This window comes from Saccopteryx leptura, chromosome 1 (genome assembly GCF_036850995.1).
Source record: "Saccopteryx leptura isolate mSacLep1 chromosome 1, mSacLep1_pri_phased_curated, whole genome shotgun sequence".
Taxonomy (NCBI): Eukaryota; Metazoa; Chordata; class Mammalia; order Chiroptera; family Emballonuridae; genus Saccopteryx; species Saccopteryx leptura.
The window spans coordinates 217,568,027-217,595,309 of record NC_089503.1 but is presented as its reverse complement, the minus strand read 5'-3'; the positions used below and the strand labels follow the sequence as shown (position 1 = coordinate 217,595,309).

The 27,283-nt window shown below is 36.7% G+C and overlaps 1 protein-coding gene across 1 annotated transcript in view; it reads left to right on the top strand.

Annotated features, from left to right (window-relative positions):
• The window catches only part of IQCM (IQ motif containing M), a 267,294-nt gene extending 240,706 nt beyond the window's left edge, over window positions 1-26,588 (top strand). The window contains exon 13 of the mRNA XM_066360174.1: window positions 26,473-26,588. Coding sequence (XP_066216271.1) covers window positions 26,473-26,588 — 116 coding nt within the window. The remainder of the gene's footprint in view (window positions 1-26,472) is intronic.
• Window positions 26,589-27,283: the final 695 nt, after the last annotated feature.

Below are 27,283 nucleotides of genomic sequence, written 5' to 3'. Positions count from 1 at the left end.
ACTGTTCAGTGTATGTTATGTAATTGCTGCTGTGGAAGCCAGATCCTATGAGCATCAGGCTAGTTTGCAAGTAGGTGGTGGGACTGGATTCAGGTGAGGGGGCCTGGGCATCTAATCTGCAGGGATTCCCAATTTGGCAGGCATTCTGGAGACCATGTAGACTGACATCACACCAACATAGGCCACGACATCTGGTTGTGCTATGAAAGGAAGTGAGATATACCACCAGGGCATTCCATAAAGTAAGCAGTCAGTCCCAGAAGAAGATGTGGCTGAGGAAATTTAAGGAGGTACATGACAGGCACACAAACTAGGAACCAAAGCATTGCTTAGAAACCAATAATATAAGAGTACAGAGGGAAAAAGGATGATAGGATGGGATAATCCTGAAGGGAAGGGGGGAGGGCACTGTGGGGAGGGGGATAAGGGAAATGTTGAGAGGAATATGGGGGAAGGGGAATGCATTTGGGACGACACTAGAATCTATGTAAACACAATAAATTCAAATCAATAAAAAATGTAAGTATTTCTTAAAAATAATCTTTAAAGTGTAAAGAAATTTCTCAAAAGAAAAGGATGAAATACAGAACAAATGAAAAACAAAACAAAGAGCTGTAAAAACCCACACACATAAAAAAACTAGGTCCTGGACCAGCAGCTATTGTCAATTAAAGGAAAACAATTCAGAATAATTCTGCTTTAACTAGATGAACTACATATCAGGGTAAACAAAGAGTCTTGGTTGACAAAGGAACATTGTTCTTACAGAGAAATTCTAACAAATAAATATGCAAGAATTCATATGGTTAGAAAATAATCTTTTTTAATCCTTAAAAAACTGATTCAGACAAAGAATATCAAAAGATAAAGCTATTGGATAAATGCCTGATTAGTTATTCTATAATACAGGGGTCAGTTTGTCATCACCTGAACCCACATCTGTCTTAGTATTACCAAGGAGGCAATGAGATATTCTATGCCTCCTCTGTGATGCTGTGTAAAAACACAGCACCACTTAATTCTTTTTAGTTGGAAGAGAAAAAGGAGGACATTAAACCTAAATTTATTCAAGTCTTTTGAGCTAACTTTCAATTTACAGAAAATTTCCTGGTAAAATAAGTTAAATGAGACCACAAAGGAATCAAACTGAACCATCTAGAGTGTAGGAATTCAGTTGGACAACTAACTTGATTTAAAGTCAATTAGATGAGATTTTAAATAGATAGGAAAGAGGACTGCTTCAGAGTAAGAGATTTAAGGATATAACTAAACACAATGTATAGACTTTGTTTGAATCTTGATTCTAATAATTCATGTGTGAAAATGACATTTTTTTTGTGTGTGACAGAGACAGATACAGAGAGAGGGACAGATAGGGACAGACAGACAGGAAGGGAGAGAAATGAGAAGCATCAATTCTTTGTTGCAGAATCTTAGTTGTTCATTGGTTGCTTTCTCGTGTGTGCTACAGCAGACCGAGTGATCCTTTGCTCAAGCCAGTGACCTTGGGTTCAAGCCGGTGAGCCATGCTCAAACCAGATGAGCCCGTGCTCAAGCCAGCAACCTTGAGGTTTTGAACCTGGGTCTTCTGAGTCCCAGGGGTACGCTCTATCCACTGCGCCACCACCTGGTCAGGCAAAAATGACATTAAAAAAGAATTGAAAATTTTGGAATATAGCTTTTGAATTCAAGGAATTCCAATTGTTTTTGTTAGTTATTATACCTAGAAAGTCTTACTGTTTTTGTTAGGCATGATAATGACATTGTAGTTTGCAAGAAAGCATGTATCTTGTTAAAGATGCCCATTAAGCATGCTGAAATGAAGTGATATAAGGTTTATGGTGTCCCCTAAAATACTTCAACTAAAAAAAAAAAAGAGAAAAAGAAAAGAAAATAGAATGCAAAATGTTGATACTTGCTAAATCTATGTGATCAGTATATGAAATTTATATATTCCCTCTACTTTGTGTTTTAAAATATTTATAGTGAAAAAAAAAACATTTATTTAAAAAAATGTGTGGCATCTGAGATCACTACCTTTCTCCGAATCTTGTCTGTCCTATCTACTGAAGTATGACACACTCAGTTCCTAATTATTCAGTGTGGAGGCTGATATCACAGTGTAAATCCTATACAGTGGTTATAAATTACAAGCACATGCACTTATATTTCTCATCTTGTTTTGTACAAGATAGAGCATTAACCAGTCCATTCATGCAGACCCTTTCAAAGCTTATTAATTTTTTTTCTTTAGAAGTGATAGAAATCAGCCCTGGCCAGTTGGGTCAGTGGTAGAGCATCGGCCTGGGATGTGGATGTCCTAGATTCAATTCTGGTCAGGGCACACAGGAGAAGTGACCATCTGCTTCTTCACTCCTCCCCCTCCCTCTTCTTTCACTTACTCTCTCTTCCCCTCTCATAGCTATGGCTCAATTGGCTTGAGTGCATAGGTCCAGGTGCTGAGAATGGCTCTCTGGAGCCTCTACGTGAGGCGCTAAAAATATCTGGGTGTGAGCTGGCAACAGATGGGTAGAGCATCGGCCCCAGACAGGGGTTGCTTGGTGGATCCCAGTTAGGGTGCATGTAGGAGTAAGTCTATCTCTGTTCCTCTCACTTGGAAAAGAAGGAGAAAAAAAAAGTTATAGAAATCCAGTATGGGTTCTAAATTGGAAAATGACATGATAATACTAGAAAACTATAAAGATTGCCCTGTCCCTTGAAAAATGAATTAGAGGGTTAGCCAAACAGGGTGCAAGAAATTCAGGTTAGTTAATTACATATTTATGAAAATGTATTTATTAGGCATTAAGTATATGCTAGGCATGCTTCTAAGTGCTCAAGTAATGCAATAGCAGAAATGGTGGATTGTAATTTGAATTATGGTGGTTATGGAGAAAATGGGTTTGAAAGATATTTTGGGTGTAAAATTAGCAGAAAAGAACTTCACAATGGTTTGGTAATTGCAGGAGTCAAGCTTGACAGATTTTTCACTTGAGAAACAGAATGAAATACCTATAGTAAAGAACACCAGGTTTGTAGGAAAGGTCATAAATTGTATGTTAAACATGTAGAACTTGATGGATTTGTCAAGTCAGTTGGATATTTGGGTCTGTATCTTGGAGGGAAAGTCTTGGCTTCTAAGAGTCTTGAAGATAAATTTGTGATTGATCCATTAATATATCCATTATTTATCACCTTCCTTATTTTTAACCTTCCTCTTAACAACCAACTTTTCATGAGCTCAAGGGCCATCGCATCTAGTAATTTTTGTCAACCATTATGGCATTGTAATTGTCTACTCCCATTTTTGTTCTCATTATTCTGGCACAGGATGATATCATGCTGTTTATAGTCTCTTCATTGTACACACTTGTCTTTGAGCCGTCTTCTCATATTTGATTATAAGACTTTAAGAATAGGTATCATGACTTACCTTTTGTTAGCAAGTGTCTGAGACCCGATAGGCACTCACTTGTGTTAAAGGTATTAATAAGACAAACTAAGACCATTTAACAATATACCCATATTTCCCCATGTATAAGATGCCCCCATATATAATATAAGATGCACCTTAATTTTGGGGCCCAAAATTTGAAAAAAAAATTACATAAAGTTATTGAACTCAAGTTTTATTCATCATAAAATTCATACAGCTCTTCATTACTGTCAAAACTCCCATTCATTAGTTTGTCCTCATCTGTTTCTGATGACAACTCACTGTTTTCAACCATGAGCACAAAAGAAGCACAAAAAGCGAGAACAGCAAGTAAAAAATCTACAATCACTGTATAAGATGCACCCAGTTTTTAGACCCCAGACTCTTTTGAAAAAAGGTGCATCTTATACATGGGGGAATATGATAGCTAGAGCCACAACATTAAAATGGTAGTCTCCCGCCTGACCAGGTGGTAGCACAGCAGATAGAGTGTCAGACTGGGTATGCGGACAACCCACCTTTGAGACCCCAAGGTCGCCAGCTTGAGCGCGGGCTCATCTGGCTTGAGCAAAGCTTACCAGCTTGGACCCAAGGTCGCTGGCTCCAGCAAGGGGTTCCTCGGTCTGTTGAAGGCCCACGGTCAAGGCACATATGAGAAAGCAATCAATGAACAACTAAGATGTCACAACAAAAAACTGATGATTGATGCTTCTCATCTCTCTCCATTCCTGTATGTCTGTCCCTGTCTATCCCTCTCTCTGACTCTCTCTTTGTCTCTGTAAAAAAATAAAATAAAAAAAATGGTAGTCTCCCGTTCCCTCTCATTCTTTCTATAACAGTTATTATGATGAATGGCAATAGCAACTCCATATCTTATCTCCCCAACTTCACCCCACTTCCCAACACATGCAGTGAAGGAATGTAGTTCTGAAGCGGATAATGTGGTAAATGTTAAGGATGTATACATTTTTTTTACAGTAATAAAGCTGAAGCATCAACATCTGGATTATAATCACACTATAGAAATAACTGTTTCTGAAGATATTCTTAATGCTAGCTATTTAACCAAGTGGCAAGTAATCAAGTATATTATATAGGGGAAGAAAAATTTTTCCTCTACCCTCTTAGGTTATGACTGAGACCCGCAAATAGGAGAAAAGGCATAAGTGATTTATTGATATTCATGTATTTATGTGCAAACTTTTAGGAGGGGGGGTGGCTCACAGAAAAGAAGTAAAAACCCCAATGAGGCTATTAAACCCTAGGGCTTATATACCATTTTAACAAATGGCAATGAATTTGGAGAAGTGACTAGACAAGGGAAAGGGGTTTGGACTTCTAGGGTTAGTGAGTTAGAGAAGGTAAATAAAATATATGGAACAACTAATGGCATATAAGGGTTGTTTAGTAAGGCTTGTTTTGAACTTAAGTCAGTGCCATCTACAGTCTTGTGTGAGATGAAAAGTGCTTCTCTTCCTGTTACAAGAGAGGGGAGGAAAAAAAAATCTTCACAAGGAAAATTTAATTTCTGCTTTCAGGCAGAAAGTGGGAGAACAGAGAATTCTTCCTGCATGTGCTGCTTCTCAGTTGCCTTCAACTCAAACCAATCCTTTGGCCAAAGTGACATATTTTGGGATAGGATATTTGGATCCCCTTCAGTCACTTAAATGCAATTATCATTACTAATATGGCTCCATGTCACTTTACTTTACTGGATCTCAACTTCTTGTCTGTGAAGTGAAAAATTTGAGCTACGGCAATCTCTACTGTTCTCAGGCCTCATATTTCATTAGAAGACTTCCTTTTCATCATCTTTCCTGCAAGATCTTCACATTCATAGAAACTGACACGTCGGGAGAATTTCTAATATAGGACATTCTCCAAAATATCCTATAGAGAATGTGAGGATTAGTCATGGAGGAGCTTAGCCATCCCTTCAGTAGACAGTGGGCCAAAATATCGGCTGTTCAAATTTAATACTCAATTTTATAGCTGAATATTTTAAAAAATTTCTGAAATCAGCTACTCAATTTGTGGCATAGCTTTAATTGTACAATTTAAAAAGAGAATTATGTCAAATATGGCTTATTGAACGTGCCAAAGTGCTCACCATCTGATCTCAGTATCACATTCATGTGGTATAAATTCCAGTGTCTAATTTGGACTCTGTATTATCCTTGGAGGACCATAGAGGAATTCATTATCCACATGTGATTTCAAATATTACTTAATGACTAGAGAATATCTAAATTTCCTAGATTTATGAGTAAGTCAAAATATATTGACTATGCATTTTGTCTCCAGTTCGTATCTCCTACATCATTATTAAAAGTGTCCACATATGGCACTGGAAACAATTAACAATCTAACTAGATTTAAAAATCTTATATGAGGACACAAAAAATTCAAGACATACACAATATGTTATTGTTATATGCTGAGGAGGGCAGAGGATTCCACATACTTTGATTTTAATACTACTATGGTCTCATCAGGTTATATGTTTGTGTGTATTTCAGGGTATTGATACCACAATATAATTTTTCTTCTGCTCATAATTATGATCAATAATGTCAAAATAAGGCTAAAAAATAAAATCAAGTTGTTTTGTTTTTTTTTTTTACATTCTGAGCTAAACTAGATGCACCAACCATTACGAAAATTGATGAATGTAAATATATGTCATTGTGCTAAGTGATGTATCCAAGCCTTAGGGTGATCCTGCCCCTGGCATCACTGAAACTTAATGTGATCAATATCACTCAAACAATCCCATAATAGGTCCTTTATTCTTTAGTGTTGGTTCACCAGCAGCCAGAGACAGTTTTGCAATGGATTATTCCCTTCTATTCTATAGGAGATTTTTTCTTTCTTTTCACTGACATTGTGTTTTTATCTGAGAAAATTGCTCTGAGTGATCAGATGCCAAATACAACATGAGCTTTTTATCTAAATTCTGTTAGAAAAAAAGACAAACTAGGAAAGCACCCATTTTGCCACTGGAAAAACTTGATAGTGGAAATTAGAATGATAATATACCATGGTGTCATATTAAAACTAGGACCTAGTGCCAATTTCATTGTAATATGTTTACCAGGCATCCGTGGAAACAACGTTTTTCCTGTCTAAATTACTATACATTCCTAAAGTTTGGAAATGAAATCTACACAGATGCAGAATCTAAATAGAACAAAACAAAGAGTTGGCAATATTCCATTGAATTAGGGCAGTGGAGGCAAATAGTTTGTGCAATTCAGCCATTTCTCCAACTTCAAGGGCTTATTGAGCTTCTACTATATATGCTAGGCACCATTCTAGGCACATGAGGATGCAGCTGAGATAGAAAGAGTAAAAAATTTCTTCTAAGAAAGAGTTTATATTCTAGCAGAGTGAAATAAAAAAAATGCATACTGTGTCACATGCATGTAAACTATATGGCCAAAAGGAGCTAGAAAGGAGATAGTATGTCCTGGAGGTCGGTGGTGCCTTAAATGGAATAGCCAGGAGACATCTGCAGTCAGAAGGTGACATTTGAACACCTGAGGGTAGTGGGGAATTGAGCCAAGTGGCTGAGGAGAAATTCTAAGGAGTAACAGGAACAGAAAAGGCAAAGAGTTTAAGGAGAAGGTGTCTGGAGTGTTTCAAGAGAGCAAGGATGGCCATGTAGTTAGAAGGAAGTAAATGAGAAGATGATTAGTTGGCGGTGAAGTTACAGAGCCAAAGAAGAGGGTCATTTTAAGGTGTTTATTTTTTAGCCTGAGAAAATGGAAAGATTCATGGAGTGTTGATTTGAAGAATGACATGATTTACTCTTGCTGCTGTGTAGATAAGACTTGGGGGAAAGGTTAAGAGGAGGTGAAAAGGAGCAGAAGCAGGGACTATTAAACTCTATTGCAATAATCTGGGGGAGATTGAATGATAGCTTGGAAGAGGTTGGTGATGATGAAAATGATGAGAACTATTAAGATTCTGAATATATTCAGAAGATACTGCCAGTAGGACATGCTGTGGAGCTGGATGTAGTTGTGTGAGAGAAAAGAAGTCAAAGTCTACTGGTTTTTAGCCCGAATACCTAAAAAAGGATGGAGAAATGGACTGATCTGAAGAAGAAGGTGAAATTTGAAAAAAGCAGCTTTGGGTAAAATTCAGTTTACTTTTAGACACACAAAAACACTATATTTAAAGAACACAGTGGAAGCATGTGAAACCAATTGCAGGTGGTACAGCCCAGGGATTGTGGGTTATAGAATGCCATCTCACTCTCTCTGCCTCTCTTTCCTGGCCCACTAAATCTCTTAGCACTGTTTCTCTTTGCATATTTTCTTTATTCTCCACTTTCTGTTTGATTTCCTCTGCTTTGTAACCCATGGCACTTCACTGCAGCAATGTCACACAGAATATATAATATGACTTTCCAACTTGGCTATCAACAACTAAATGACCTACTAATTCCAGGAGGAAAAATGTGAGTGGCCAGTTTGTGTTAAATATCTTCTCCCAGATCTAAATATCTGGATGGGGAAAGGGGTTAGAGATACCAGTATCATAGGATCCTAATCTAGATAATAATTTTAGTAAAACTTCCTTTCAAGTAATTAAATTTGCTTCCTCTAACCTTGTTATTCCATCTGAATGAAAAGGCAAAATATCCCAAAGCCTAACTGCTGATCAGTATTTTGAACTTTGTGTATATAGAGATACTTTACATAAACAAGCAATGATTTTGAAGATGATCTTCAAAGGATAACCAAATGATAATCTTTTCCCACACACAAAAAGAGCATTTGAATTCCTCAGGGTCTCTTTGGCCCTGGCTTCCCTGGGCCCCTCCAGTATCTTACAGGCAGTGGTGTACTCCTAAGCTAGCTCTGGAGAGGGGCGAGGATTTGCAGTCTTTAGTAATTATTTTCATAGGCCCAATATTACCAATACAGCCAATTTCCAGTTACCAGTGGGTAGTAACTGAATGCAGAATTGGGAAGAGATGTGTGAAGTCTGCACTGGGCCATCTAGCATATCATTAAAAGGGTTCATTCCCCTCACCCCCCCATGATGTTATGCAGTGGATCTTAGGGCCCCTTTCACACCAAATTTGGAGCTCAGGGAGCTATTGAAGCTAGAGAAATACATTTAATAGCCATTAACAAATTTATAATACACTACTCACAAAAATTAGGGGATATTTTATTGTTTCATGTTCATTTTGAAATATCTCCTAATTCTTCTCACAAAAATTAGGGGATATTGTATTGCTTTGTATTTATTTTGAAATATCCTCTAATTATTGTGAGTAATATATTTAAAGACATGGGATTGGATAAGGACAACAAGGGCAGAGGTAGAGGTGGAGGAGTGTTCAAGGGACAGAATATGATGCCAAATCAGAGAGAAGGAGGAAGAATCCTTAAAAGACTGAGAAACAGCATCTCGTTCAGGTAGGAGAAAACTAGAGAGTTGATTTGCCTGAAAACCCTGTGAACATCACTCCAGATGAGACTGGAAAAATTGGAAGGGGCCAGACCTTTCGGGACCTCACAGAGAATGGTAGTAATTTTGTTGTTGTTTATCATAAGCTAGCGATTGCCTTGTGTATTGAAATGGAAATGTTATAATGCTACAAAGATTATGATATGTCTTACTTTAGTTCTGTCATTTAAATACAATTTTATTTCCTTCAAAAGGTGGAATGATTCAATCCTATCAAATCAGCCAAAATACACTCTTTAGTTAGGTAATTTAAAATAATTATTTTTGAGGGGGTTTTAAAACTAGAAATTTTCTACATTCTAAAGAAAAAGAACAATTTATAAAATATTATTCTAAACTTTAATTTGCCCTGGGAGTTTAATGTATTAACTTATATGTTTAAAAACCAGAGATTGACATAACCTTGTGTGAATGGTGACATTATGATGTTAAACTGTAGAGATTTTTGAGCCTGACCAGGCAGTGGCGCAGTGGATAGGGCATCGGACTGGGATACGGAGGACCCAGGTTCAAGACCCTGAGGTCGCCAGCTTGAGCATGGGCTCATCTGGCTTGAGCAAAGGCTTGCGAGCTTGCACCCAAGGTTGCTGGCTCGAGCAAGGGGTTACTTGGTCTGCTGAAGGCCCACGGTCAAGGCACATATGAGAAAGCAATCAATGAACAACTAAGGTGTCACAACAAAAAACTGATGATTGATGCTTCTCATCTCTCTTCGTTCCTATCTGTCTGTCCCTATCTGACTCTCTCTCTGTCTCTGTTAAAAACAAACAAACAAACAAAAAAAAAACACTGTAGAGATTTCCCCCTGTTTGCCTTCCTTTGTAGCAGACACAGTCTGAAATCCTTACCTAAGGTCTTGAATAGAACTACAAGAATTAAAGTCTTTTTATAAGGCAGGAAAACTTGTCTTGGTTGCTTTTTATGTACTCATCAGACACGTTTAGATAAAAGTTAGTAGCTGAAAATGGGCCCCCCAAATATTTTTAATTCCTTTTTTATTGCAGAAAAAAAAGCATTTCTTATCTCCCTTACAACATAAATATTAATCTGGTTTAATGTACCAGTAACAGATGGAATAACCTTAAAAACCCAGGGCTAGAGAGTACCATGTGTGAAGAGCATCAACAATTTCGGATGGTCCCTATCATCTGTCACTGCACGCTATCATCTCAGCTGGGCAAGCCTGGCAGTATTGCAGCAGGCTATTGTTTACTAAGAAAGCTAATATTAGGAGGAGATGTGATAAGAATGCCTTTAAAAAAGCTAATTGAGTGCTATCTGTTTTTGGCAATAGCATCTTGCATCTCTCCATCATTTATCGCTTTTGAGTCCTTTATTCAGTCTTTTTATAAAATCCCATTATTTAAAAATCGAGGGCAGAATGATGGCATGAAAGGAGCATTATATATTAGTCTGATACTGGATGATAACCCTTTCTCCTCTACAGTTCAACAAGTCTTTTTTATTGGAAAACATGGGGAAACCTGCAGAAGACATTGAGATAGGACTCATAATCCCAGTGTTTCTTTCAAGCATCCTACAAATTCTTATAGTAATGCTTAGATAGTCAAAAGCAAAGTTAAAATGTTGAAAACATTTTTGGGGAGATTTATGTTCAATCATACCCTTTTTAAAGGTTTTTTAAAATATTATTTCTCTTGCTATCTTATTACAAAAGCCCTGAGATGGGACAGATAGATGAGAAATAAATAAGAAGTCCAGTAAAATATTCATTGTAGAATTGAAGTTGTTTTCTTTTCATTTTTCTTTTCCCTTCCTTTCCTTTCTCTCCTTCCTTCCTTCCTTCCTTCCTTCCTTCCTTCCTTCCTTCCTTCCTTCCTTCCTTCCTTCCTTTCTTTCTTTCTTTCTTTCTTTCTTTCTTTCTTTCTTTCTTTCTTTCTTTCTTTCTCTTTCTTTGCTTTCCTTCCCTCCCTCCCTCCCTTTCTCCCTCCCTCCCTCCCTCCCTCCCTCCCTCCCTCCCTCCCTCCCTCCCTCCCTCCCTTCCTTCCTTCCTTCCTTCCTTCCTTCCTTCCTTCCTTCCTTCCTTCCTTCCTTCGTAATTAAGTGAGAGGTGGGGAGGCAGAGACAGATTCCTGCATGCACCCCAACTGGGATCTACCTGGCAAGCCCAGTAGGGGGTGATGCTCTGCCTATCTGGGCCACTGCTCCATTGCCTGGCAACTGAGCCACTTCAGTGCCTGAGGTGAGGCCATGAAGCCATCTTCAATGCCTGGGGCCAACTTTGCTTGAACCATTTTATGGCTGCAGAGTGGAAGAGAGAAAGAAGGGCAAAGGGTGGAGAAGCAGATGGTTACTTCTTCTGTGTGCCCTGACTGGGACTCAAACCTGAGACTTCCACAGGTAGGGCTGACACTTACTCTACCGCTGAGCCAACAGACCTGGAGTAGTTTCTGTTGTATAATTTTTTGCACATTTAATATGTTTGTAGATGTTCAGTATAAATCATTGAAAACAAAATACTCAAATGTTTCCCTGCTATCTTTATCAGTGAAAATGGAATAAACATTCATTTGTTCATTAAATGATTATTTATGATATAATAAATTTAAATTAAAAAAATCTTGCAGCATCAAATGCTATTTACTAAAGAAATTCCATTCTCCCAACTGAAACATTAACAAAACATAAATGGAGTGGGAGAATCAATGAATTACAATATGTAGGAAATACACATAAAACAGCAAGAAAATAACAATGGGAATGATGTTTTTGTAAAACATGAGAGAAACCAGAGTGCAAAAAGTCCCAGTTCTTGTCACAGAAGTGCATTAACTTGATTAACTTTCAAATTAATGTTTAAATATATTTGTAAGTGAAAATTGTATTTTACTTAATATTTGTTCATTTTTCTACAAAACCCTTGTCAGTTGCCATCCAGGAAGCACAAAGTAGGAGCTAAGGTGAAATGGGCTTTCTACTTTGTTAGGATACTTGCCTGGTTTGTCCGTGGCATTTTGGGACGTGGGCATAGTTTCTGATTGCTCTGTCTCCCTCCCCTCTGCAGGGAAAGAGGATAAGAGCAGAGGCATCAGATGGGCCGTAGGCGCCCATCTATGTAGTAGCACAAATACCAGCTGAATGTATTTTTGGTCAGGTACAAAGAAACAAATGGCTGTTGGTTTTCCCAAATGTTGTTTACCCTTCTGATAGTCTTCCCAACAGCCATCACATATAAATATGTATGGTATTTATTTTAGTGTGCTTCTGAGTACAAATTCAGCAAGGTGCTCTGGTACCAATATTTATTCTTTGATATGAAGTTACTGAGTTTTTTTAACTAATTGAATTTGGTACCTCCTTAATGGCAACTTTTAGGCAAAATTTGATAAAAAAGAACATGCTAGGTCCTGGCTTCATAGCTCCATTGATTAGATTGTCCTCCCAGTACACCAAGATGGCCAGTTCCATCCCTGGTCAGGGTACATGCAAGAGTCAGGCAATGGAAGCATGGATGGGTGAGCAGTAGACCAATCTCTCCTTTTCTCTCTGTCTCTCTCCCACTTTCTCTCTCTCCCACTTCTTGTCTCTCTAAAATAAGTAAATAAACAAACAAATAAATAAATAAATATTAAAAAGAATATCCTAAAAAATAATGGAAAAAAAAAACAAGATTCTAAAACTTAGGTTTTTGCACAAAGGATTTTGTGCAAAACTGTGGCAGAGGCAAGGGACTTGGCATGATCCTGAATTCTAGTTTGTATGCACGTCTTTGAAGATATTTATAGTTTGTGGCAAGTGCTAAGTATCAAGTGAGGTACCTACACAGAAATTTCAGGGCGAGGGTGAGTGAAGTAGTAACATTAGCAACAGCAAAGGTACAGCACCAGTGGTGAAAAATTAGCAGGAGGCAGGATCTAAGTCTCAGGACCTAATTCTCAGTTTGAATGCACCAGAAAAGAGAAAAATGAACAAATAACACTTTCCTCCATTGGGAACTTTGTTGCTTTGATTGCCTTAAAGCAAGTCAAAATCTAAACATTCTATTTCCTAAATTGTCTTCTTATTTCAAAATGATAGGAACATTCCTAAATTGGAACCAAAGGAAATAGATTGCACTTGACTGCCAAAATGGTTTTCTTAAATGGTATTGAAGTAGTGAATGGGCAGGATTATTAAGGAAAGGATGATGGGATGAGGAAGATGATGGGAATGCATGAAGAGACAAAACTGTATGACACAGAGACACCACCGTCTCTAAAAGGCGTCAGCGTCCAGATGGCAGTAATATATGTCAGACAATGAATATTAGTCAAAGCTTAGCACAGGAAATGAAAAGCACACTAGGGATGTTAACAAGCAATGGATCTAATACAGTAAATTAAGTACTTAAAAAAATTGTTAGTGGGGAATGTGAAGGGGTGGTTTCTACTGTAAACTCCAGGAATGACTCTCAGAGCAGTGAAGGCCTGTCCTACCAGGGAAGCTATCACCATGGTGGCTGCCAGTGGAGCTGGGAATTCAAGAACATATCTCAATCGCTGATCCAGAAATCGAAGCGTGAGATCAGCAAGATGTTGCTGCCACCCCTGCTCTGCAAATGCTTCTAGTCGCCCAGCAATCTAGATTACAGTCTTTGGAACAGCAAACTCGCCTTTCCTTGACTCTATCTGCTAACAGAAAATTAAAAAGAATAAAGGAGGGTGAAGAATAGAAAAAAAAAATTGCTACATCAACTTTGCCTCCCTAATCTTATGAAAGTGTAGTTAATTGGAAGAAGGTAATGAACAGCCAGATTCTTAGTTTCAGAGGCATCTCAGAAAAATATTTTTTTCATCCAGTTGCTCTAGATCTAGGAAGGTTGAAGGGAGGCATCAATCAACAATATTCACTGTAGAGTTAATATCCAAAAATAGAAAGTATTTATAAATGCTTACACTACTGTTTATATTTAAATCTCCAAGCTAAGATCATAATGTTCATGAAAATATCTGTTTGAAATATAAATATATGTTGGTAATTAATATTCAGGCAAAAGGCAAAAGTATGGAATCTGTTGGCTGGTTGGATCCTGACCTTGTCATTAATTAAATATTTGATCTTGTACAAGTTATTTAACTTCTGTGAACCATGATTTTTCTCATCTGCAACATGGGACTTCCAATCATAATGTCTAATAGGGTTAGGATCAAGAGTAAATGAGAAAATACCTGACCAGGCGGTGGTGCAGTGAATAGAGTGTTGGACTGGATGCAGAGGACCCAGGTTCGAGACCCCGAGATCCGGCTTAACATGGGCTCACTAGCTTGAGCGTGGGGTTGCTGGCTTGAGCATGGGATCATAGACATGACCCCATGGTCACTGGCTTGAGCCCAAAGGTTGCTGGCTTGAGCCCAAGATCACTGGCTTGAGCAAGGGGTCACTTGCTCTGCTGTGCCTCCAACCCCCGTCAGTGCACATAAGAAAGCAATCAATGAACAACTAAGGAGCCGCAATGAAGAATTGATGCTTCTCATTTCTCTCACTTCCTGTCTGTCTGTTCCTGTCCCTCCCTCTTTCTGACTTTCTATGTCTGTGTCAGAAAAATGAATAAATAAATAAATGTTTATATGTATATAAAAAGAGCGAATGAGAAAATACAGGTAAAGTGTTTATCTAGTGTCTGATTCTTTGCTATGATTGTGACTGCTATTGTGTTGGAGTCCGGCATCTCATCTACACTATTTGGTTTGTACCACATAGGACTGTGATAAGATATACCTCAAATAATACAGATACAGTGCTTCAAACAGCATCTGATACAAAAATAAGATCCAGGGGTTTTTGAAACCATTTTACATTAGTTTTTGAATTTGCTTTAACAGTATCAATCTAGTCAACATTTTCTTTCTGAAGATTAAAAAAGGTCTTTGTTTTTGCAGTCCTTTAGAGAAGAAACAGAGTAAACTTAACCTGTTTATTATATCTTATAAACACAGATTACATTATAAATTATCTCAGGCATGAAACTGTCTAGACTGGAACACAGTATTCACGTGTTGTCCAGACATACATGATGAATAATATGCAGAAGTGAGTGACAGTAGGTTTACAATTGAAGAAGACAAAATACAATAATTAATTAATTAATAACTGAAGAGTAAATTATGTTTCATATACTCACAACTGTAAACCTACTTTTGCCCATCCCACATGTAAAATCTTCCCTAATAATACAGTTGATGTCAAACGATAAAAATTCTAAGATATAACGCTACTAACTTTGTCTCACAAAACCAGGAGATGATGACAATCGAATAAATCAAGATAAAAGCATTTGAGAGTATTATTACAGATAGATTTTATTAAAATTAGGTTTGTTTATAAGAAAAGAAGTTTAAGTCATAACTGGCAAGTTTAAGGTACAATATCCATTTTGGAAGACTGCTCTAAGGCTAAATTGTGGAAATCACTCTGTGATCAGAAAAAACAATCTGTATTCAATTTCCCGTTCTACCACTTAACTTTCTGTGTGACTTTAGACTTAACCTTTCTTGACTATATTCTTTCTCTATTTTAATATGGGCCTACCTTATAGAGTTCTTGGGAAAATTACATTTAAGTTTATATATATATGTTTAGTAGCTCATCTTTTGGAAACCATTTTAGTTTAAGATTCAAGGAATATTTTATATTATAAAATTATTTTTGTGCCAAAACTTATTATCAGTAACAGATTCTTTGAGTCTATGACCAGTATTACAACTTCAGATGGTAAAATCAAATGTAAAGATAAACTGAGGAAATGCATTAGACTTAGAAATAATTGAAACATAGTTATCTAAAAATTTAGGATATAATGAATCAGTTTTGATTGTCAGCTTTAGACTCTGAAGGCTCTGTAATCACATCAGTGAGCCGAAGCCCAAACTTTGGTACCATCTTAATCTTGAGCAAGGTACTTAACCTGTTAGCTTCAGTTTGCTCATTTATAAATAGGGATAATTATCACAGCATCAAATACAGTGAGCCTCAATAAAAGTTGGCAATTACTGTTATCATCAGCATCATCATCATCAAGCATCTGCTACATATTTCCCAATTCTGATTGAGGGTTCAACTAATAAAGTATCTGACATGGATAGTCATTTTAATGAATTTGCCCTTTGCTAAATAAGCTGTTATTTCCATAATTATAGCTTGAGTTGAAGACTAGTCATCTATATTATTTTAACTAATAAATTTACATTTATTTGTAAAATATTTTTTTAAATTTGAAAGGCAATACAGTATATTGGTTAATGATAAATAAATAATATTTTCTACATATGTTTTGCTTGATGTATGAACTCATTTAATTATCACAACTATAGATAACAATGTTGTTATAATCACCATTTTACAATATAAATACTGAAGCATAGGATTGTTTCAAAGTCACACAGATGGTCAGCAGCAGAGTGATGATTCAAACCTAGGCAATGTGGAAGAGAGTTGGTCTTCATAACCACTATGTAATGCTGCCTGTCTAAGTCAAACTTGAGCAATGCTGACTTGAGTTTTCATTCACAGTCCACTACTTAGTTGAACAAATTACTTAGCCCCTCCAAGCCTGAGTTTTCTTATCTACACAACTATTACATTAAATAGTAGTTAGAATGTTAAAGAGTTTTATTCTCCAGAATTCAATGGGGAGAGAATAGACTGATTCTCACCTAAAATCATTCCTAGTGGAAGAAAAATGTCTTTCCAGAGCAATGCATGAAGGAGGTAGACCTGTAGAGTAAAGGCTGCATTTCAGGAGCTGTGCATATCAACATTATGGGAATAAAAGGAAAGAGTTGGAGAGGACCATGGCCATGGAGAAACTTTTTGATATTTGGATAAAAGAAAAAAAAAGAAAGATTTAGAAGTTACCGTAAGTGTTTAAGTTTTGAGGATAGTGACAGTAAGATTTATAGGACTGATATTGGGAATTATTGATGAGAGAGAATAGTTTTAAAGAGAATTTTGGATGAGTGTGTAAAAATATTGACTGTTAAAAAGATGTCAAGAGCTTAATTTAAAAGAATTTTTAAGAAGCTACATTTTGGACATTTTCTTATGAGAATGAGTAAAAATTAAAATTCTTTATCAGTACCTTAGATTATACCAGAAATTAGATGACATAGACTCCTGACTTATATTTGGGTTACATTGTGGTATCCACACCCCAGAGTTTTAAATCCAATTTGCTGCCTTCAGCATTAAATTTACTCTGTACTTGAACCAAGAATACATTTCACGTTTTGTTTTGTTTTTTCTGGTCAAGGAAGGCTGTGAATAGGTCAAAGGATGCTGCAAACAGGAGGGGTACATCAAGACTGAGTTTGTGCTAATTATAACTGTGTTTAGAATGCCTTGTTCATGATAAGATATGCCAGAAGAAAAGCAACCTATCAGCACCATATACATTTCCTAAATTGAAGAAGTGCTTATTAAATTTCCAACTAGACATGAATTTTAACCAAGTCTCAATGGAGAATCAATTTCTGATAAACTTGGAACTCTGAGAATGTAAGAGTATGTTTATTGCTGTGAAAGTTTCTGTTAATCAAGTTTTGTTTTGCTATTTTTAATCATGGGTCTAACAAATTATAATTTTTTAAGAACTTGAGAAATTCATGAGAAGTATCAAGTGGAGAAACAGGACTTGATCATGGTTAGAACATCTAGGGATGGCCATCTTTAGAAGCAGAAAACGCTCAGTGTGAACCTAGAAGGTTTAGAACTGGCCCTTCTTCATGAACTGAGCTCCACCAAAATGTTCCTGGGATCGGTTAATTTACTGAGAAAAAGTTGCTAGCATTTTTATCTGTTCAGTTCTTGTGAATATTTGAGAAAGAGAAAAAATGCTGTATTTTCAGCTTGAAAATTAAGTTTGATGATCTATCAACAATAGTAGAATTAATCTGGGAGAATCTGGAACAGTTGGGTCATATTTGAATAGGGTCTTTATATGGGAAAGATATGTTGACTAACCTTGGTTTCATCACGAAATCAGAGACCTGTCTGAGTTATTGCTAGTGTCACTAACACAGTCTGAGGGGATAAAGGAAGTGATTCCATCAGCCTCTGGGATGGTAAAGCTTGGAAAGGTGGATACTCTCAGAGGCGGGACCACTGCAGATGTGCCTCAACCCTCTGGAGGTGAGAATCTATTAAATGAGGTCCTGGTTGGTGGAGATAAGTGGGTTCTCCTATCCTGATCAGGAAATACTCAGAGTCAGCCTAGGTCTTACATCGGAGAATAATCTTTATTATTTGTTCCCAGTTGGCAAAGTCAGTGTTACTGTTAGATATTTCTCTAGTGTGGGACGTGTGTCTAGACTGCAGAGCATTTGGTGGTAGGAAGGGACCCCACGTTTGCTTAGCGATGACTAAGAGTGACATCTAGTGGTGACGTATAACTGTGAACATATTTACCGATGAATGTGTCTGTTCTAAGCCTTTCCATAGATGTGGACCCTGTATGGAAAGGGATTACATACTTACCTTAATAAATATACTTACTCAAAAGTTGTCATTGGCTAGATTCAAGGTCTTGGAGAAGGGACTTTGAGGCACCCTTTCAGCCTGGGTCTTACAGTACTTCCAGAGTCATGCTCATATAAGAAGGGAGAAGAGAAAGGGCAGGAAAATTGGACAGTGTGTTGATAGATCACTTGGATATGCCTGATAGATTTATCCAAGAAGAATGAACAAAATAAATAATTTATATTCCTCAGAATTTATGGAATATGCATGTGGGTATGGGGTAGTATTGTGAATTAAAAACCAATCAAAGTAGAGGAAAATTATGGTTCAGTGGTCTTCACATTAGAATATAGAGACATCAGTGGGAGGCATAACATTTATATAGAAAAGGGTTGAGGAAACAATCTGTTGGAATGTTGGAAGAGGGTTGTTTGCTTGTCTGGAAGTTACATTCACATAGCAAGCACACTATTAGAAAACAATATACACAATATATGCTAAGGCAGATGGTAATAAACTAACCTCCACTGCAGTGAAGTAGAACAGAGAGAGAGAGAGAGAGAGAGAGAGAGGAAATAACATCTAAAATTTATTAAAAATTTATGATATATTCAAATCTAAGTCAAGTGCTTTATGGGTATTTTCTCATTAAATTTCTATATTATTCATTTGAAGTAGAAACTGTCATCTTCATTTTACATATGAAGAAATGAAAGCTCATTTTTTCTAAGATCACAAAGGTGCTAAGATATAAGTGCCAGTATTTGAATTCTAGTCTTCTGATCCCCAAGTTCCTGCTGTTAGCTCTGAGCTAAAAATCTCACAAGAATTATTATCACTTCCTATTGCAATATGGACCATTCTGCTTTGAAAAGTACGTCCATTAAGTGTCCTTATCTAAATCCTATTAAGATCAATTGAATTTCAGTTAGTGCTCAATCGATTATAACACAAATGGTCTGAACCTTCTCTGCTTGTTTCTACTGTGCACATATATCAGAACACTTCAATTGTCTTGTGAATGTTTCTTCTTGGAGGCAGTTCAGCAATTTGTATCTTCACTGTCCTGTTCTAATGTCTACTAAAATGATGAATGCCACATCACATTTCCTGGTAGGTTATTGTTGTACCACCCTACCATTTTTTCATGAATTAAGAATTCTACTTCCATAATTTATTGCATCAACATTTTCAGGTAGAAAAATCATTTGATAATAACAGATACTAAAAGAAGATATTGAGAAAATTCAACAGTCTAATTAATGAATTAATTTATAATTTTGATAGAAGTCTAGAGAATCATATATTCAGGCTTCAAGCAGGAATGATAATAAATATAAAAGAAAAGAAAAATGATTTGGGTTTTATAAATTTTTTTAAAAACTTTTCTATGAAGAAATACCATAAACAAGTCTATTTAAAAATTGATGTGGAATGGAATTGCACTGCAGAATACAGAGGTTTACTAAAATGAGCTATTTTAAATTCAGAACAAAGAGGCCAGTATAATAAAAATAGACTGCCTGACCTGCGGTGGTGCAGTGGATAAAACCTTGACCTGGAACGCTGAGGTCACAGGTTTGAACCCTGGGCTTGCCTGGTCAAGGCACATATGGGAGTTGATGCTTCCTGCTCCTCCCCTCTTCCCTCTCTTTCTCGCCCCTTTCTGAAATGAATAAATAAATAAATAATTCTTAAAATAATAAAAATAGACAAAAGATGTAGAGGAACAAATCACAAAACAAAAATCCAACAGCTATGGAAAATATGCTAAGATGCTCATAGTCACTCGATGGGTTAACGGTTTTTAGATTGGCCAAAATTAAAACAGAGTAAAATGAAACAATACCTACTATTGTTGGTGGGATACATTGGGATAAAAGCATAAAAGTACTGTCATATGTTGCTGGCAGATATATGAATTTCAAAGTGTTAGAAAGCACCTTGGTAATACCAATATGTATTTATGCCTAACCCATGGTTGTACACATATTTGTAATTCTTTCTGTATCTGTTCATTTGCATTTCGTCTTTAGCCTCCAGTTTGCAACCAAATACTGTTTTCCTAAATTAACTAGGTCAGCTCTTTTCCCCCACACCCCTTTTAGTGAGTTGTTATCACTTTCTATGAAACTTGTATTTCTTGCTTGCACAAAATGAAAAGTCACCGTCCTTCACATAGAAAATGTTTTCCTATGAATAATCAGAGTGACTTCTTTTATCTCAATATTCTCTGCAAGCTCTATTTCTACTTCAGTGTTTTTATGCCGCTTTTATTGTACGTATATGCCATCTAAATCTGTCCTTACTCTGCCAGGCATGCATCTCTACCAGGCCTCCTCTCTCGTTTCCTTTTCTCCCAGGACAGTCAGCCTCAGAGTGATCCCCGCCCCTCGCTGGCTACCTGTGCTGTCAATCATACCCCCTTGGCTGTCGTTTGCTCTGGAAGGCTGCAGAACCATCCTCTGGCTGGACAATGTCCTCACCTGTTGCTGCAGCACCATATTGGTCACACGGCTTTTTCTAAGGAGCTTGAAGCCCCTTTCAACAAAATCCCTGTACTTCTGAATTATTCCATAAACTGAATGTGCTTTCTATTACTGTTTCTCTTTTTCTCACACCTCTCCTGAACCCCCAGGCAAGGTACAAAGAGATCGGTGTTCGACCCTTTCTCAAGAGCCTATCAGTATCTCCTCCGTCCTTCTCCCACCGGTCTGCTATCCAAGTCGGAGTCCCTGCGAGTTGGACAGGGTGCTCATGTCATCACACAAGCTTTGCTACCATCTGGCTCCGCGTGCGAAGTTTTTCAGATTCTGGCTTCTTGGACCCACAAAATGTTTACATTTTGAGGAAAGCCGTACTCTTCCACGTGTAAGCCTTCCTTGAGAAAATACTGCTTTTGCTTTGTGTTTTAAAATCTCCTCCTTACAATGCAGTTGTCTTCTTTGTTTCAGGATTTTTCTACATGTAATGTTGCACAATTATTCACCTTATTTTTAGTAGTTATGTTTACTAAATAGGTATATGATTTGTGTGTGTGTATGTATGCTTTTACATATTACAAGAGGGAGCTGATTAATGAAACACTTAGCATAGAATATTTATTCGCTATTTATCATTTTTCTTTGTTTCAAATTTTCTGACAAATACCAGAAATTAGGTGATTTATTTTTAGTCCCCCTTAAGGAAATCATTACTATGGCCTGAATGACAGAGTCAGGAGCTGAAAACAGAAAGCAGTGGAAAGCAAACCTTTACTATTTCCAGACAAAATCTAAGTACACGCCTACCCACATATCTGTATGTAGATATGTATATAATCACAAAAATAGTCACACATGGAATTTTCTACCTACTGTTATGCAACTTCTGATCTCTTTGAAAGCATTCCCCATTATTGCAGCCGTTTCCAGGAGTGCTCCTAGAATATCTCGCATGTGCTCAGACGTACACCCCTCCAGGCTGTGGCATAGACTTCCACATCTTCCGGCCCTTTATCCCATTGTCTGCTGTGGTCACTCGGAAGCTCAAGAAGCCTGGTAAAGGTGTCTCGCTAAAGCTGTGGCCACCAGTACCTGTCCAGGCCGTGCGGTGCTGATTCCACACAGACCTAAGCCATCCTCCTAGAGGGAGAAGCGCCTCTCCTGACCTTTGAACCCCAGTCACCTCAATCTCAGAGCCCTGATGCTTGGAGCTCTCTGCATCTCCAGGGCGTAATGTTCGAAAACAGCTTTTTCACTTCTGTCATTTTATCACTGGGATCTTCCTTTAATGAAGTTAAAGGCCAGAATCTCTCCGGGAGGTGAGAGGGCAGGAATGAGGGAAGTGGATAGTCAGAGCAAAATCTTCTTAAAGCCAGAGACAGCTCAAAGTATATCAAATCACCCATCTCCACCGACTGCCTCTGTGCATTGGACCAAGATAAAAGTCCTCAGCACACACTTGGGTTTACTTTTATTTAAATATTAAAGTTCACAGAACTGAAGTTCAAACTTGGACTCCTGCTATATATTAGCATTGAGTGTAATTTTTGAAATATGTTCTTGTTTGTCACCTAGGACTATGTTTTTGATTTATATTGACTAGAATAATCTTCTGGTAGACAGGGCCATGACACCATGTTAGGAAGATGCTTTCATTTTTTTTTTTAAATTGAATTTCTTTGAATAGCATAATAATTGAACTGTTTTTGTTTGTTTTTTTGTTTTTATTGGTTTGTTTGGGGTTAGAAAGTGGAGACTCAGAAAGGTCTCAGCTGGTACCCTTGACATCACCCATAGCACCTACCATGAACTTGAACAAATAGGACTCAATAGATTCTCAATTACCTCAATGTGTATTTTATTTTCTAACACAATTTGTGTTCATTTTTGTTCCAAATAGCTCCACAAAGATTCATTGTGAAGCATTTATAGGAAGTAGCTATTAGTGTAGAATAATATATAAACTTGCATAGGTCAGGGAAATTGCATGAGAAGTCATAAAATAAACTCATGAACATGAAAATCTGGAGATGGTTTAAGGAACAACAGAGGGCAAAACATACTTTGAACATTTGAGAAAATAAATGCAATATTCATTTTCTGAAAATACAAGCAATAAAATATATATTAAGCATATTATTTATTTTGTTTGAATATTTCCCAATTTGAAATTATTTCTTTAAATTATTAATGTATAAATAAAGATATCTAACTTCTGATTATTTATTCACTATTTACAATAAAAATGACTTACTAGCACAAGTTCAATCTAGAAATTTGAAAATTTCTAATATTGTTATTTTTACATAAATAATACCTTTTGTTGAAAAAATAGATAAACCTAAAGGTATTTAATACTGTATGTGTTTTTCTATGCATATAACTTCTTTAAAAAGTGGGATAATTTTGTGGATATGGGAATACTGCTTTTCCACTTAACACTATATATAGGGAGTTAATAGAATATGACATTTTAAGGGCCTTGATTACAGTTGCTTTCTTCTACAGAGGTTTTTTCATTTATTTTTTGGGCCCAACAAACTCTAAATTTATTTGAGATATTTTGGACCACACAGATGACATAAACTGGAACCCCAAACCAAGGGCCAGCTTGGGGGCACTGCTCAGCTTCATGGAAACAGGAAAGATTCCTTGCTGTTTTCCTTCTAGAAAGTTCTTTCCCATCCCTCCCCTTTCCCTCTATGCCCCTCCCATGTTCATCTCTCCGTCATCCTGCCGAACCTGATGGTACAGTTCATTGGGACCCTAGTCCACCATTGTGGTCTCATGCTGAACTTCTCATTTTGAGTGGATCGTATGCCTTACTTTTGTCCCCAATATCTTTTCTGCACTGAAGTTCAGATATCTAGGGCTCAGCAGAAAACATCAGACTAAAAAAAAAAATGGCTGTAACACTGGAATATCCACTAGGGTCACTGATTTTACTGTATTTGGCCACTGTATTTTCTCCCTTGTCTGCAATGCAGTTTAAATGCACTTAATATTTTATTCAAGATTTTACTTGTTTCAGTCAAAAGAATTGCTAACTCTATTCTGTCATGGCAATAATGAAGGTCAAGAATATTTATATTGAAACTATATATAATACATTATGAGTACTTACATTTTTATTCTTCTTAAAATGAAGTGATTTTTTTTAATTTAATTGAAATATGTATGAAACAACAAATTATACAATTGAGGATTCTGCTTCTAATCCCACTTTTTATCACTAGCTAAATTTTTGGTCACCGATTTTAATATGTGGGTTTTTCCCTTCTCTACCCCACTAAGCAGTTCTCTAGTACTAGCTAGGTGTCCTAAAATCTAACTCAGTTATAACACCACCTACCTGGATAGTGTCAGACCCCAGGGTTAAGGACTCAACCTCATGAAAATATTCCCACAAGGTTATCAGGTTACCCACAACTTTTATCCAACTTGGCTTCAAATCAAAGTTCCCCATGACTCCCTCCTCATGTTTGCTTGCTTTGCTAGGGGAGCTCAGAGAACTCACAGAAATACTTTCTTACATTTATCAGTTTATTAACGGATATGATAAAGGATACTGATGAACAGCCAGATGAAGAGATACGTAAGGCAAGAGCTGACATGATCCCAAATTTCTGTCCCTGTAGAGTTGGGGCATATCCCTCAGCTGGTATATAAATTCGCTCATCCACCTGGAAGCTCTCCAGACCCCATGCTATTGAGATTGCATGGAAGTGTCCTCATGGAGGTATGATCCATTATTAGCTCAATTTCCAACCCCTCTCCCATCTCTAGAGAAGTGGGAAGGGGTGCTGGAAGTTCTAAGCTTCTAATCATGAACCGATCTTTCTGGTGACCACACCTCATCCAGGAGACATCCAGGAACCCACTCAAAGTCACCTCCTTAGAATGAAAGATGCTCCCAATGCTCTTGTCATTTAGAAAATTATAAGGGCTTTAAAAGCTCTGTGACAGGACCTGGAAGCACAGGTCAATATATTTGTCTCCTATTATCTCAAACAACTGTTAGTAAAATTTGTTTATAAAGCCTGTATATATTTTAACATCATAATGTAAATAATAATAACATAGCAACAATATTTTGAATACTTACAAAGTACCAGACATGTATCTTTTTTATTAACGAACAGACTTTTTTTGAAGCATTTTATGTTTAGGAAAATATTGCTGTAAAGCAGGGGTCTCAAACTCACAGCCCGCCGAACAATTTTGTACTGATTTTTTTTGTTTTCAACTGCAGTGAGAAAAGTGTAGCGTAACAGTTGCCTTTTGTAGACCTAGTGCGGCCCGCCGAACGGCTGTGATCTTGCTCTGCGGCCCACATGCTGAGTTAAGTTTGAGACCCCTGCTGTAAAGTATAAAATATTTCCATGTATACCTCACATGCACCCCCCTTCTCCTGTTCCTTGTTATTAACACCTTGCATTAGGATGGTATATTTGTTATACATATATATCAAATGTCATTTTACACATATATCCTTTGATATATGTTTTTGGAACTTTACAACAATAAGACAAGATATATATAGTCCCCATTTCAAAAATAAGGGAACTAACATTAAATATTAAATCTGGATTCACTCACAAATGTATTAGAACAAGATCTTAGAACATTATATTTACTTTTCCTTCTAGTTTACCTATTTAGAGCAACCTTCTATTTCAGTTATCTTTTGTTTGATGAAATATAGCCTTGGTATAACATATTATCAAAAAGAAATTCATAGTAGGAAACATTTTATCCTAAGATCTCATCTTTAGAACTAACATTAGAACTAACATATTTAGCTTGTACTACTAGTAGATTAGGACACCAGTTGGTTGTTGCCTTTTTCTATGATCACAATTGCAATGCTAATTACTAATACTAATTATTTTACAAATACTCTGAATGAAGTTCCATTTCGTTTTATCATAAGCCTTGCTGTTATCTAATGACACTGCAGACAAACATAAAAACAGCAACAATGACCTGCTTCTTTTTTAAAGCACATCATCATTTCCCTTTAGTGATGTGGATTGTTCTTCTCATAACTTTAACTGTTTTTTTAAAGTTGGTTATATTTTTTGTTTAATAACAGCACATCCCAAAAATGTACTACCTCATCTATAAATTAGCACTGTGTATAGTGATAGCCACAGTATATTGGTGACTTATATGTTCTTATTTGGGAAGTCATTTTAGACATAAAGATATATCAAGAACAAGCAATCTATGGTATATTATAAATGGTGCATATGTTGATTTGAATATCAGTATCAGAACTGATTATATCATAATGCAAAAGAGATAATAGTATCACTCTTATGGTAAACACAGATTGTATCTAATTTATTTCAAGCATGCTGTATGTTGGTGGTCTCCAGCTTCCACCATCTCCTCTCTAAAATCACTGGTCATGCAGTAACTTGCTGAGATCATTGGCATGATATATAATGTAATGCCCTACAATAGAAGGCAATGAACCCAAGTCAAATCTTTTGTATCTTTTAGCACAAGCTTAATTCATTTCATGTGATATTTTATAGTTTCAAACACATAATACATTTTTATGTTAATTATACATTTATTAATATAATTATATATTTCATCTTACAGTGAGTGGACATCCAATACTCAAAAGAGCTAACATCCAGATTGTTGGGAAGTTAGTGTCCATGTCTATGAGAGAAAAGAAAATGAGAGAACGTCATTTGTCTCAAGAAGTAGGATAATGTTTTCAATACAATGTTGTTATCTTCCCAAAGAGATAGGTTCACATCAGCCATGGATTCCTTTTGGTGTCAACAGGAGCAAAGACAAGCATTTTTGCCTATCCAAAGAAGGTTTTCAATAAGTCAGTCTATAATTTCTAAGTATTTTTGGATGAACCATTTATTTGGCATTCTTCACTAAAAACATCTTCTGAAACCAGTGGCAATTATACTTTTCACTGAACTTAGAACTGCTCTTTGTCCCATTACCAATAAACACCATAAAGAAACTTCAAGATTCTTATTTTCTAAAGCTCACTTTAATTTTATGGAAATGGTTTCTCAAATGTGCCTGTATGATATTATTAGTGTAGTCATAGTGCTATTCTTTTCCTATTCTCATCGCTCACTCTGAAGTGGAAACTGACAGACAATATATAGTATTCCTAATTGCCTGCCTTAGTTCAGCAGCGGTGACTAACACCAGATCCTTAAGAGCCTTGAATTTCATTTCATCTGTCTAACCATTATTCACCCATCCTCCCTCCGTCAGTCTCTTCCTCCTCCTAGGAATGGGATTGTAAAACAAGCAAAGGAACACTAGTCAAAGGACCAGACTGTAAGTGTAGCATAGAGACTAGATATGAACAGAGGCAGGAACTGCATGATAGGTGTTCCATTTTTACAGTTCTCCCCTGATCTATTACTTCTGTAAT